This window comes from Mirounga angustirostris, unplaced genomic scaffold (genome assembly GCF_029215605.1).
Source record: "Mirounga angustirostris isolate CCGP_5_RB_7025 unplaced genomic scaffold, mMirAng1.0.hap1 SCAF_4, whole genome shotgun sequence".
Classification (NCBI taxonomy): domain Eukaryota; kingdom Metazoa; phylum Chordata; class Mammalia; order Carnivora; family Phocidae; genus Mirounga; species Mirounga angustirostris.
The window spans coordinates 70,475,401-70,489,448 of record NW_026991712.1 but is presented as its reverse complement, the minus strand read 5'-3'; the positions used below and the strand labels follow the sequence as shown (position 1 = coordinate 70,489,448).

General features: G+C 42.7%; 1 protein-coding gene across 12 annotated transcripts in view; it reads right to left on the bottom strand.

The window, feature by feature from the left end:
• The window catches only part of CA8 (carbonic anhydrase 8), a 93,541-nt gene extending 80,284 nt beyond the window's left edge, over nt 1–13,257 (bottom strand). For all 12 annotated transcript variants that reach the window (XR_010410696.1, XR_010410697.1, XR_010410698.1 and 9 more), the window contains exons 1-3: nt 12,881–13,257; nt 11,516–11,707; nt 568–692 (exon numbers count right to left, since the gene is read on the bottom strand). Coding sequence is in view for 7 of the 12 variants with exons in the window: in XM_045896511.3 (XP_045752467.1) it covers nt 568–692; nt 11,516–11,707; nt 12,881–12,980 (417 nt within the window). In the remaining 5 variants the exon portion in view is untranslated. The remainder of the gene's footprint in view (nt 1–567; nt 693–11,515; nt 11,708–12,880) is intronic.
• Between the last annotated feature and the right edge of the window lie 791 nt (nt 13,258–14,048).

The following is a 14,048-nucleotide window of genomic DNA, read 5'->3' as shown; positions in this document are numbered from 1 at the left end:
GAAAAAGTCCCATGGAAGAAAGGATACTTCAACTAGGTATTAAAGAAAGAGTAGGGACTGACTAAGAAGGTAAGTGGAGAGGGAATTCTTCAGACAAAAGAATGACACCTTAAAAATCTCCTTCTCTCTCTCTGTAATTGCCTGGGGTGAATAAAACCAACTTAGCAATTTTAATCAGAGCTAAACTAGACTTTTGACTAATGTTGAGATTTCTCCAAAAGTTACTGGTTTTCAGTTTATCATCTATTCGTAGCATCTACAAAAATGACCTACTGAATTCGCAGAGGCAGCAGAATTTTTAGAACAGTAACAATACTGAAATGAAACTTAATAGTGTAGTTTACCTTTGTGGCCAATCGCCCGTGTGCATTCTCCAAGCTCACCAAAGTTGATGGGAAGTGTCATTTGCTGCCCAAGCATACATTTCCTTAAGTACTTTGTTATTTTAATATAAATTGATAAAATTTAAACGCTATATACCTACTTCTAAACTCAACCATTCTCAGTAAATCGCTGAATACTTTACATAAACAATAAGATTTTTACAAGATGATTTGTTATTCTTACCTCCATGGGAAAAGCTTTGAAATTAACTGTGTGCTCAGAACCACGCTGGTTTTCTCTCCCCCAATGAAATCTAACTTCATACAGTTCAAATTCATGCCCTTGAGGCAATGGACCTCCTGACAGAACTGAAAAGAGAAAGTAAGTTCTGTTTAAATAACAGAAAACATATTCATCAGTACAGTAGAATACTGTAGAATAAACATGGGGGACGTTTTTTGACAGAAAGCTCCTGTGAGCTCTAAAGATTAAATTCATATAGCCAAAATGAGAAATATATTCTAACTGTGGGAAGCATTCACACTATCACACTGATACAGTAAAGTTCAAAAACTCTGAAATACTTGGTAATATTGCATACCATCAACTTCTTGTGTTTCAGGTAAAGGAGTAGACAAAGAAGACACAGAGGACCTATCTCTCTGAGACTTAGACTTAGCACTACTCAGGAGACAAGGACAGGGTTTACGTCCCAGACTGACCAACAATTTGCTATCGACCAATCAATAAATTAAACCTTGTTTACAGATCATCCATCTGTACCATACTTTCAATTTAGAGAATAAGTGTAAGCTAACAAAATTACCCTTGAAAAGAATGTTCACACCAATATGATTTTCCGAAAACAAAATCACACTTATTTACCATTTAGTACCACAGAAATGCAAATGAAATAAAATTATGATAAAATATTAACAATATTTAAAATGTTAACATTTGGGGTGGGGGAAATGTTAACATTTGTTCTACAGGGCCCTGCCTCTATTTCTTATTTCTGGATAGGACCCAGAACTTTGTCCCAAACAAGAGCACTCTAAAGGATGATGAAAAATACATTTGTGTAAAAGAACCTGCCTTGAGGCAATAAAACACTTTCCTTAGTTAAACACACCCTGATGTCGTAGAGAAAAACTTCGTTCGTTACAAATGACCAATTTTGACACAAATGAAGACTGTCTGCATTTTTCCTATAAAAACTGAATTCTAAGGGCGCCTGAGTGGCACAGTTGGTTGAGCGTCTCAACTCTTGGTTTCGGTTGAGGTCATGATCTCAGGGTCCTGGGGTCCAGCCCCGCGGTGGGTTCCCCACTCAGCATGGAGTCTGCTTGAGATTCTCTCTTTCCCTCTCCCTCTGCCCCTCCCACTCATGCTGGCTCTCTCTCTTTCTCTAAAATAAATAAATAAAACCTTCAAAAAAAAAAAAAAACCTAATTGGTATCAGCTAAGAATTATAAGTTATTTTTAGTCCAGGAGCTGACAAAATTTATCCCCTCCCCCAGGAAGCAGTCTCTGAAAGAGAAGGGCACTCACACTTGGGCTGGCATTGCGGGGGAAGCAGTACGCCCAGAGCTGAGTGCTGCACAAGGGAACGGGCCTGTGTTCAGCCTTACCCTAAACCCTAGAGGACAGGAAAGGGAATTGGTGTGGCAAGATTTATTTGTCTGGCTGGTTCTTCTTCTAATCACTTGTTCCAAGAAGAATTTAAGGCTTCTTACATCAAGTACCTGTCATCCATCCAGAAGGCATAAATCAGAAAGAAGAGCAAAGGGAAAACGAAGACAGAGACAGAAAACAGATGGAGACGCGAGGCTATTGCACAAATGAATGCCGTGAAGTCCTTATGAAAAGTACCCTATATGTGTGGTTCTATTCTTTCTGCCAGCTCAAAGAAGAAAAAGAGCATCAAGCAGCAGAACACAACTGTAATTTTCCTCTCCAGGGGGAAAGGAAGTGAGACACATGGACGTTAGGATAACACTATCTCACACACGATTTTTAGGTTTTCTTCGTGCTTGGTCTTATTTTAAGTTGTACAACAAATCAGAGGGGTCAGGAGCGCCTGGATGGCGCAGTCGGTTACACATCCAACTCTTGGTTTCAGCTCAGGTCGTTATCTCAGGGTCGTGAGATCGAGCCCCACATCAAGGCTCTGCGCTCAGTGCAGAGTCTGCTTGAGATTCTTCCTCTCCCTGACCCTTCTGCTTAACCCCCCTTCTCTCTCTTTCTCTCAGATAAATAAATCTTTAAAAAAAAAAAAAAATTGGAGGGGTCAGTCAGTGTCCCCATCCCAATGAACAGGGGAGAAAGTGTGGCTGGGACAGTTCAAGAGTGACCTGCCCTGGGGCACCCAGCTAGCCAGCTCCAGGAGCCTGGAACTCCAATCTTCTGACCCACATCTCACCCTGAGACAGGACAGGGAAATTCAAATCTCTGTGTCTGTGAGCCAGAACTGAAAAAAACAATGAGTTCTTTAAGCCTGGGCTTCTAAACTGCAGTCCCTCCTTTGAGTACTACACCTCATCCTATTTCCCAAAACAATACAAAAAAAAAAGTGAACACGTGGATCACAAAGGTTTACAGATATCCCAAACTGCAGAGCAAGCGCACGGCATGTTCTCCAATAACCATCCACACTATGGATGAAACACTTGTATTTCAACAAGCAATGCCACAGTTTGTAAATAACCTCAAAAAATCACTTCTTTCCCACTGGCTGCCCGATGTTGGTCTTAAAAAAATCAGGAAGGAAGTCTGGACTGTACCCACTCCCAGAGGTGGAATGTACCCCACCTCCCAAACCAAAAAGAATCCATGGGAAAAAGCTTCTTGTAACATCCCGTGCCACACCCCGGCCTCCACCATCAGAACTCGAAAACACTCCCCACACTCCCCTCATGGGGCAGCGAGGGCCTGACCTGAGGTGTGGGGGCCAGTTCCCTAACACTCTAATTTTTTTTTTTTTTAAAGATTTCATTTATTTATTTATTTGAGAGAGAGACAGAGACAGTGAGAGAACAGGAGCAGGCAAAGAGAAAGGGAGACGCAGGCTTCCCGTGGAGCACAGGGCCCGATGCGGGGCTCGGTCCCAGGACCCCAGGATGATGATCTGAGCCAAAGGCAGACGCTTAACCGACTGAGCCACCCAGGCGCCCCCCTAACACTCTACTTTCAACAGAAGGTGGAAATTGTTTTAGAGGAGGCTTAGCTCCACGTTGCTGAGGAAAAAGAAAGGGCAGCACTGTGAACGGAAGCACATGTGACATGGAAAAGAGGATTTATAAAATCTTTCCCCCAAACCTCTTTGTAGGGCACACGCACAGAAGCGCACCATACTTCTGAGCTGGTATAGAGCCATCTACCCATACTTTCCTACAGAAACAGAGGAAAGTGACCTTGACAGTGAATTCAGGGCCCCAAAATACAACGCCCATCTGATCGATGCCCAGTATTTCTTTCCTAGGAACCAAGCCTTTAGTTTAGAACTTGAAGACAGAGCTGCTATTTTAAAAGCCCTAGAAACTCAAACTGCACCAATTTATGTGTTGACAGGGAGCAGTTCCAGGCCCACAGGGCTTCATTTACTCATCCTTTCAATTAATATTTTTATACCAGGTACCACATTAAATGCTTAAGATATACTGACTTGGCTATAACGACAACATTCACTAGCCTCATGGATCTTACATTCTATTAGAGTGAAATGAAAATTCGCACGTTTATGAAGATCAACGTTTTGCTGAGTGGTATTTGGTCACCACCTGGCAGATTTGTTAGCTGTGATGCCATTATGTTCAATAAAATTATAATGAAATAAGACCCTCACGGGTCTTACACTCCACTGGGTTGAAAAATAAACGCAAAGAAGGGAAGCCTTTTGCCCAGGCCTGGTCCCCAGGGAGAGGTGACAAAGATGCCGCTTTCAGCCAGCAATCAAGGCTCCAGGTACCTTTTGCTTTTGCTGCAGATGAATAGTCCAAAGTTAAACCACACTAAAATCACATGGGCTGTACAAAGCCATAAAAAATAACAAAATACCGAATTCAGAATTTTATGAGGTGCCAGCTAAAAGCATTACCTGTTCATCCCCCAAGAATGATTGCATTGATAGACTAAAAATAAATAGCACCTCTGTTTTACCCATTTGGCAACATCCTCTTAAAGCCTTATTCTCCCTTTTCACAGCTTATTTTTTTAATAAGAAAACTCGTCATACCAAAAGGGGTGCACTTTTCCTACATTTATGAGCATCAAATTTTGCTGAGTGATACTTTGTCACCATGTGGTAGGTTTATTAGTTGTGATGTCATTGTGTTCAATAAAATTACAGTAAAACAACATGAAACTCCCACTGATGACACGCTGCACTTCCTTAGAATAACACACTGTGGAAAGAATATAAAATAAATTGATGCCATTTCCACTAGCTGCTTTTTCTTTAATGCTCTTTAATAGGCATGGCTGTTATGCTTATACACATAAAAAGAGCTCCTTTCAGAAGCCTCTGCAAAATCTGAGAACCCCATAAAGACATGATATATATGCATTTACCTAAATCTAGCTAAGCTTCCATAAGCCTTTGCCGAAAACAAATTTGCCAGAGAGTTCAAAGGCTGCTGATCAAGGCTTATCCCCGCTCGTCTCATTTGAGTTCAACCCGCATTTAAAGCTGGACTCCATGCCCAGCCCTGTGTTGCCCACCAAGGAGGTAAAAACAAGGACACAGTCTCTGTGCTGGCCGGACATTTTCAGTGCTTAAGAAATTTAATACTGTCATTTAAACGTGAGGAGCAGTAAGGGAAAGTGCGAAGGAACCAGGAGAGCACCAAGCAAGGGCCATGCCAGAACCACAGTGGCATCGGAAGATCAGAGAAGACTTTCCAGAGGAGATCACTAAGCAGTCTGGAAGAGGAAGCTAAGGGAAGTGAGTAAGTACATTCCAAGCAGAGAGAAGGGGCTGAGAAAGGCCTGGGTCTATTTCAGGAGAATAAAAGTAGGCTTCAAGATGCAAGCACCAGGAAGGGACTTGTAGGCTATGCCTAAGAGCTGGGAGTTTATCACGGAGGGACTCACCAACAGCTTTTAAGCAGAGGACTAATATCTTCTACATTTTAAAATGTTATTCCCAGGGGTGCCTGGGTGGCTCAGTTGGTTAAGCCTCTGCCTTTGGCTCAGGTCATGATCCCAGGGTCCTAGGATCAAGCCCCGCATCGGGCTCCCTGCTCAGCTGGGAGACTGCTTCTCCCTCTCCTGTTCCCTCTGCTTGTGCTCTCTCTCTCTCTGTCAAATAAATAAATAAATAATCTTTAAAAAATAAAAAAATAAAGTGTTATTCCCATACCTTCATGGACAGTGGACCAGCAAAGCGCAAGCCTAACTAGTAGGCTGTCATAACCCAAGCACAGATGGTAAGGTCCGGAGACAGAGTCCACCAGAGCCGTATCTCCAACATGGAGCGAAACTGTTAATGGTCCCTGATGCGTCCCTCAAACGTCCCTAAAGACCCAAACAGTTCATTCTCGATGGGTCTAAAGATTTTATAACTTCAGTTTAACTTCTAAGGAATCCAAAATGTATTCACAAAACGTTCCAAAAATGGTATAAATTAGTTCTTCTAAAAAGCATTTGAAATCTTAAAAGCAAAAAATCAATTCTTTTACTCCCTTTAGCTTCTAACCTACAGTTTCATTTCATATTAAAGAACGAATATTGTCAGGTCTTAAGAGTGGGGATAACATGGGCAGTATGGGGAGGAGGCCAGTTAGCCTGGGTCTGCATAAGCAAAGGGAAGCAGATTAAGGCAACTGTCCAGGTAATGCAAGACCCCCAAAGTTAGCTAATAATAAGGACAATCATAAAGAAATTCAACCCTGACATCTCATGTAAGTAAACAATACAGAGCCACTTCCTAAGTGAAAATAATTTTTGACAACTTCATCTTTAAATCAGCAAGGCACTACAAAAAAGTTGTCGTTTTTGAAAAAAAAAAAAAGTATGATTAATAATAAAAGTAATCTAGCCTAAATTTAATACTGAGAATTAGAAAAGACCCAGAAGTAAACTGTCTAATTAGGGTTTCTATAATAAGTTACAGCGAAGGGCACAAATGACCTATCCTGATTAGCAATTTCTCCCACACCGATGGCCCATTAAAAATGTCATTACCCTTAACACAACTTGTCATGAAATGGAATGACATTCTATTGCAGAAGCTTGGCCAGTCTCACACTTTCTCATGACTTGAGCAAGTATCCAACCACTCAGGCTAGAAATCTATAGTTATATTTTTATACTTAAGCTACTCTTTATGCCGCTGTATCACGTCTGATTTTCAGTCGTGTACACTAAACGTGGCAATTTGTGTTACACTGATTCACGGGTCCGACAGAGAGAGTAAATGACAGATGCGGCAGCCTGAATAACGTTCTCCGTACTCCAGGAGATCACAGGACCCGGAATGTGAAGCTCGGCTCAACTCCACGTTAAGAGGCACTCTGTCACCTTGAAAGATGCTGAGAGCAGAAGGCGAAGCACAGTGACGGGGACCCAAAGCGTGGTCCAGTCCCAGGGGTTCCTCCCCAGCGCATCCTTCCAACGGGTCCCTCCTCACCCCTGTCCCACCTGGCCGAACACCGACTTCCTGTGGATGGCATCTCAGAAATCTCCCCGTGTCACCCCTGATTTTCCACTAGCACTGCCAACACAGCCGCGTCCCCTCTCTCCCAGATCCCGTCTTACTCACTATGGCCCGGTGAATTTTCCTAAAACAACATATTTTACAGGGAAAAAAAAAAAAGGTTATACTCTTGAGACTTGATTCAAGATCCCTCATGGGTTTGCTCCAACACAGCCTCTCGATGTGTATATTAATCTCATTTACCATGAATCAATCTTCTCTTCCAGATACACTTCAGATTCACTTTTCCTCATCCAATGTCGAGACCTTCAAATCGCTATGTCTTTTCTGCTTGTTGCCCTCTCTTCCCATATAGTCCAATCTTCCCCATCCAAATGCTCTTCACTCTTCAGTGATCACTGCAAATGCTACTTCCTCTGCCCATCCTCCCCTAATAATGGCAGCCCAAAATCATCTCTTCCTATACATCTATCTTTCATAATCCACCACTGTAATCTTCTTGAGGGCAGGTTGGGGGCTTGATTTCTATTTACCTGATCCAAAGCAGGTAGGTAAAACAAAGATTACGTCTTTGCAAGCCAGAGAAAACCAGTAAAAGAAGCCAATGCAAACTGCTAAGTGGAAGAAGTCAATGTATGCTTCCAACTATATGACATTCTGAAAAATGCAGAAGTATGGTGATGGTAAAAAGATGAGTGATTGCCAGGAGCTGGAGAGAGGAAGGAAAGAGTAGGAAGAGCACAGAGGAGTTTTAAGATGATGAAACTATTCTGTAGGACAGTATAATGGTGGAGACATGCCATTATACATTTGTGGAAGTCCACAGAATGTACAACACCAGGAGTGAACTCTGATGTAAACTGTAAGTTTTAGGTGATAATGATGTGTCAACACAGGTTCATCAACTGTAACAAATGTGCCACTCTGGTTCAACTCTTTTGCCTGTGGGTCAACAACCAGAATGCTGACAGTCAGGTGTGAGCCCCCACATCCTTTTCTCCAGAAAAATGGGTAACATGGCCTACAGACGTTCCTTCTACAACATGGCCAGATCCTTACATGATCACATTACTGTGATATCCACCAGATCACAATCCCTGCCCATGTGCACAGAGCTTCTAATCCAATTTTTAGACTCATTCTTAAATATGAACAAAGAGCCAAAGATAACTAAACATTTGAGAAGAACTCCCATCTTAAAGAGAGAGACCAAACAAATAGAAGAACCCAGAATAGAGACATAGAAAGAACAGAAGAAAAAAAAAGCAATACAGAAAACAATGGAAAAAGAGTCTGCATTTATAAAATAAATAGCAGAAGCTGTACTTGAGCAACTAAGAAAAATCATAGAAGAAGCACAGCTTTTTTAGAAGTAAAAAACGTAAGAGCACGAAATAAAAGTTTAATAGAAAGACCAAAAGAGGGGCGCCTGGGTGGCTCAGTTGTTAAGTGTCTGCCTTCAGCTCAGGTCATGATCCCATGGTCCTGGGATCAAGCCCCGCATCGGGCTCCCTGCTCAGCGGGAAGTCTGCTTCTCCCTCTCCCACTCCCCCTGCTTGTGTTCCCTCTCTCGCTGTCTCTCTTTCTCTGTCAAATAAATAAAAATCTTAAAAAAAAAAAAAAAAAAAAAAAAGACTAAAAGATGTAAGTTGAGGAAATCTACCAGGAAGTAGAACAAAAAGACAAAAACAGAGGAGTTATGAAAGAATAAAGGAAAAACAGAGAACTTATCAATTACATAATGTAAGAAAATTTCTAAGAAATGGAAGACACAGTTATCCTGATCAAAAGGCCCACCAAGCACCCAGCACAGAGACACACAGGTATCCAAACATTAGCCCTCACATGCCCTTCTTCTCAGGAAGTTACTGGAAGATGGACTATAGGAGGGAATAAACCAAGAAACCCCTTGAAATGAGGGATCAACTTCGAAAGTGGCTGCCCAGCATTCAGGAAGCATGGTATTGGACACGGGAGATAAGCAAAGGGACCTCCTAGGCATAAGGTCCAGGGAGCTGCAAGTGATGGCTAGAGGGGCAGGCCTAGAGATCAAGCGATCCAGAGGGGCAGAAGAAGGGAGAGGCCTCCAAGGGGAGCTGGGAAGGACCAAAGGAAGGAAGGTAGGGACTTCTCAGTGTAGCTGTGCCATCTGTCAGAATCTGGAAATAAAATCATGATAGATAAAATAAGAAAATAAATAAACAAGACTGCATTAACTCCAGGGGAGAAAAACTCCACACTGTTCAATAAAGGAAAGAGAATATAGTCTCAGCTGGAAACAACAGCTACACGGTCACAGTGATAAAAATACTGAGAATTTAGAGAAAAACTGTAACTTAAGTATACAGGGACAACAGAGGGGCAAACCATGATGGCGGAGGGTAGTAAGAGAACCAGCCTCTTTCCCATAGCAGGGAGTTCACAGATATCTTAAATGTCAAAGCAGGACGGTATGAACCTATCCATAAGGGATGGAGACAGGAGAAGTAGCTAAGAATTCAACGTGGTTGTCACCAGGGCAGAAAGTTTTAGCTGGGGCCTGGGGGGTAGGGTCTCATCAGGGGCAGAGAGAAACAACATATAGCACAAGTCAACTATTTACATTATGTGTATATCCTATTTTGATAAAGATAATCCTTGAATTAAATAAATGAAGGATGGGGTGTTCGGGGCTTGCAGACTACTCCTTTGAAAAGCTTAAATATCCTAGGAAAATCAATGGTCCACACATGGTATTTTTTTGTCCCTTCTTTTTTAAGTTTGAGAAATATGGAAAAGGCAGAAACAACGAAGACGACATTATTCCAGCAGCAGAAAGGAGACAGGGCATCTAAATGTGCAAGCTCTCCAAGGAGGCAGGAGTAAGGGGTCTGGAACATGTGTATCCAAATTAGGCTGGGACAGAGAGCTCTCCCCTGCTGGTCAGGGGTGGAGGATGGAGGGGACTGGACTGCAAGGGAAAAACCTTGTGGTTAGAGAGTCGAGGCACTGCTTGATAGTCTCTGTTTTGGGAATGAGTGAAGGGGCTAAGGAAAATCGTGAATGTTTAAGAAGGTACCAGAAAGAAATGTTAAATTCAATTTGATCAAGTAAACTGGATCTTAGAGCAGAGAGTATTTGTACTCAGTCATTCCTCCATGCTTCCATATTTCATAACTCTTCCATAACATCTTTATACTAATACTTTAAAGGACTCTCTTTTCACTAAACTATAAATCCTCGAGAATGGTCTTATGCCTTTGTCTACGCATACAGACTCACCGCGGTGCCTGATGTGAAATGCATTTTTGTTCTATAGATATATAAATGTTTATTTCCAAAAATACAAAGGCATGTCAACACACCAACACACATTTATTACATTAATATGCTTTTTATAAACCAAGACAGTCAGCATTTAATAATTTTACTATAGTTTAAAAATAATACCTAATGTCCCTCATGGATAGCCCCCCCAAAAAAAATCTTATTTAAGTTCAAATTTACATCTGAAGCTGTCTCTCTTTGACTACATATAATAACACCTAGGATCTGTTTGGGATGATGCCCATACCTTAACCCAACTGAGAACATCAGGGAAGACTACATGAATCTATGACTAACTAGCTAGTAGATTCTAAATTAAAGCTCAGGAACATTCAAAATGAGTTTTAAAACAAAAATTCCATAGTGAAAATCAACGCCTGCCCTGTCCAATAATAAACCTGAAGAGTTTATGGTTTGAAAAGTATTGATTCAGAATTAATTTTGAGTACAGGTGATCTCTGTTCATTAGTACTTCCTAATATTTCAACATACTCTAATTTTATATTCCAACATACTCTAACTTTATATTCCTTCCAAGAGAGAAATCCAACTATTCACTAAGAAAAGCATAATATAATGCTAATTTTTAAAAAATTCTTTCTTCTCCCCTACATTTAAGCCAATTTCCTTGATAATTTCCAACACCTTTTCCATAAAACATTTCAAATCCATCTCAAACACGTTCAAAGGGGAGAGGAAGAGCTAAAAATAAATACAAACAAGAGTTTTGTTGGCCATTTAAATCTTTTACTAAGGTTAGAGAATGTTTTTGATTGCTATTAAAATCCTTGCCACGTTAATATAGTAGAGAAAATTAATTTGAGAAGTCTATCTCGAATGCCAGATTATGTCAATAAATCCTAATCTTTAGTTTTACAAAGCAGTGAAACAGAGAATTTTAATTTTCTAAATGAATTAAGCTAATGAACGATTTAGGACAAAATGCAGATTAGTACACCTGCATATACTTTTCCTTAAATCTCACAAAGTTTAAGTTGATCAACTAAGATTGTTCCAGGAATCATGTAACACAACCAAACTACCACCTCCATAATTTCATCCTTTTATCCTTTCAAAAACGTTTTAGAAATGCATTTTATAGTACACTAAGCTATCCTGATAATGGTAGTATGTTAATTCTACCTTTAAAGTCATATAAGCCAAATCAATTCAATAGCTCCATAAGAACTTCTAATTTATAAAGGCATGCAAAAGCATCTTCTAATATACCTGATTTTGACTTCAGGATAACCTGAATGGTATGTCCATCATTGGTGACTTCGCAGTCTCGGCAGACCACATAATTTGGGGAGAGGCGGACATCCAGCAGTGAGGGGTCATATCTAGCTTCTCTTGAGTTTAAGTTAATGGGAGACTGGTATTCCCCATTAGCATCAGGAAACACCAAGCCCCACTCAACACCTAAGCACAAAATAAAGCAAATTTAGAACAGGTTAAAAGAAAGTTCCAACAAAATTTAACATGTAAAAGCTACTTTAGACACTGTTTATGATCCTTGACATTATTAAGGTTATGACTATTCTTTCTTTACAGATGAAGTATGATAAATGTGTATGAATTTCTGCATTCATATTTTCAATGATATAATGCTATCAAATACCACACACAAAGTATTGTACTAACAAAATATTCTATTTGTCTTTGTCCACATAGATGTAATAATACGTGATTCTAGGAAATTTAGGTCATCTTTAAGTGACTGAAAAAGAATCAATAGTTCCACAAAAATTTCCTCTGCTCATTAGTTCAATTACATGCAGTATTTGAGAAATACCTGAAACTCTGAACTTGCTTGATGAGAGCCAAAAACCATAAATCTGATGCTAGTGAATAACCACCTCTTATCAGAAATGCAAATACAGCAATTCTGAAGTGGGCATATGCATATATACGCACACCGATATAATCATACAGTATATACATATATTCTCTTAGCATATTTTATAAAATTATAAATTCCCCATTTGTTTCGACATCAGAACCAGTGGTCAATTAGGAGCACCACTGGTCTATTACGAGTCCTACATCTTCCGCGATAAATGGAGCAAACAAAACTTTTTAAAAGTCAACCCCCTTCCGACCAAGCCCACTGATTCAGCTTGAAATTTGGGGCTTCTTTGGAGTTGAACACTGTTAGTACCCTTCATGCAAAGAGTAGTGGCAAGAATGCTTTCCCCCAGCAGGGTCCGCACAGCAAGCAAGAAACGCACAGTTTCGGTAACACCGTGTACCTAAGGTGCTGAGTAACACAGCTCTTCGCGGGCACTCAGTACACACAAGAGTTCCAGGCGCAGCGTAAGGCCGGCCCTCCGGATGGCCGCAGGTGCCAACTGCTGCGCGGCAGCGCCGCCCGGCTCCCCGACGCGAACGCAGGTGGCGGGCACGCCCGCTCTGCCTGCGGCCACTTCGGCCCCAAATCGGGCCTGGGGAGCGGGAAAGCGACAGGGACGCACGTGGGAAAGAGGAGACGCGGCGGTGCCGGGAGCGCGCGAGAGCTGCAGGGACTCGCGCTCGGCGGGACGCGCACGCGGGGCCCGGGACCCCGGACTCCCCACCCGACTCGCGGCCGGTTACCTTCTTCGTAGCCCCACTCCACCCCCTCCTCCTCTTCCTCTTCATCCTCCTCCTTCTCCGGGAAGGCGACGGAATCTTCGATGAAGCTCAGGTCAGCCATGGGAAAGGCCGTGGGTCCCCTCGGCGCTCTCGCCCGAGGTGCCTGCGCGGCAGCAGGGAAGCGGGCAGGAGTGGGAGTGTGAGCGCGTGGGAGTGTGAGGCCGAGCGGGAGCGCGTGGGCGTGCGAGTGCGCGAGTGTGTGAGTGTCAGCGCGCGCGTGGGGGTGTGAGCGCGCGAGCGGGCGCGAGGCGGGCGCGAGGCGGGAGCGGGCTGGGCCGGAGTTTTCGGGCGGCCGGGGCGGGGAGCGCGCGTCTCGAGTCCCGGCGGAGCGCGAGGGGAACCGCAGCTCCAGGAGCTGCAGCGGGCGGATTATAAACACGACCGGGGCGTGTCTGGCACGGGAGGATCCGCCCCCTTCGCTCGGTGGCCCGGCGCCGGGGGCTGGACAGCAGAGAAAGGGCCTGGGGCTACTGGCCCCACAGGGGAAACTGCGGAAGCCCGGTCGCCCTACCTGCGGGGTTGGCTCCCCACTCCCGGCTCTCCCACGCTTACCTTCCAGAAGCCTGCGAATCGCCCAAGGACCCGTGTGTGCAGGCCCTAGACCCGGGGCTTTCTACCTTATTAACTTTCGGCTTTCCTACAGGAAGTACCAAAAAAAAAAAAGTGGAGGGGTGGGTCGGGAAGGAGAGAGATTAATTGCCATGGGTAAGAGAAAAGAGAGGGCTGGGAAGACCCTGTAAGAAGTTTCCCACTCTGATTTTTATTATTGGCTATTTACTTTATCCTTCGTCCTTAAAGGACGGTGGACAGGAGAATGGAAAAATTTCCAAGAAACTTGTAGTTCTTAAAACATGTAAGACAAAATTGTTTTAATGCAGAGGAGTGGATATAATTTGGAGATTTTTTTCCCTAAAAGAAATTATCTCAAAAGCAAGAGTACTGACAAGCAATAAAGAAAGGGTGTTTGGTTTTAGTTTCAGAGTCTGGGGTGCTGTTGCAAGTACAGCTTGCTGTGTACACAGCTCCCAAACGCCTCGTGAAATCGTGTAAATAATGAAATGCACACATTGCATAACAAACAGGAACTTTCCTGATCCTAAGAGGTCGCACTGTTACCTCTTAAACGGAC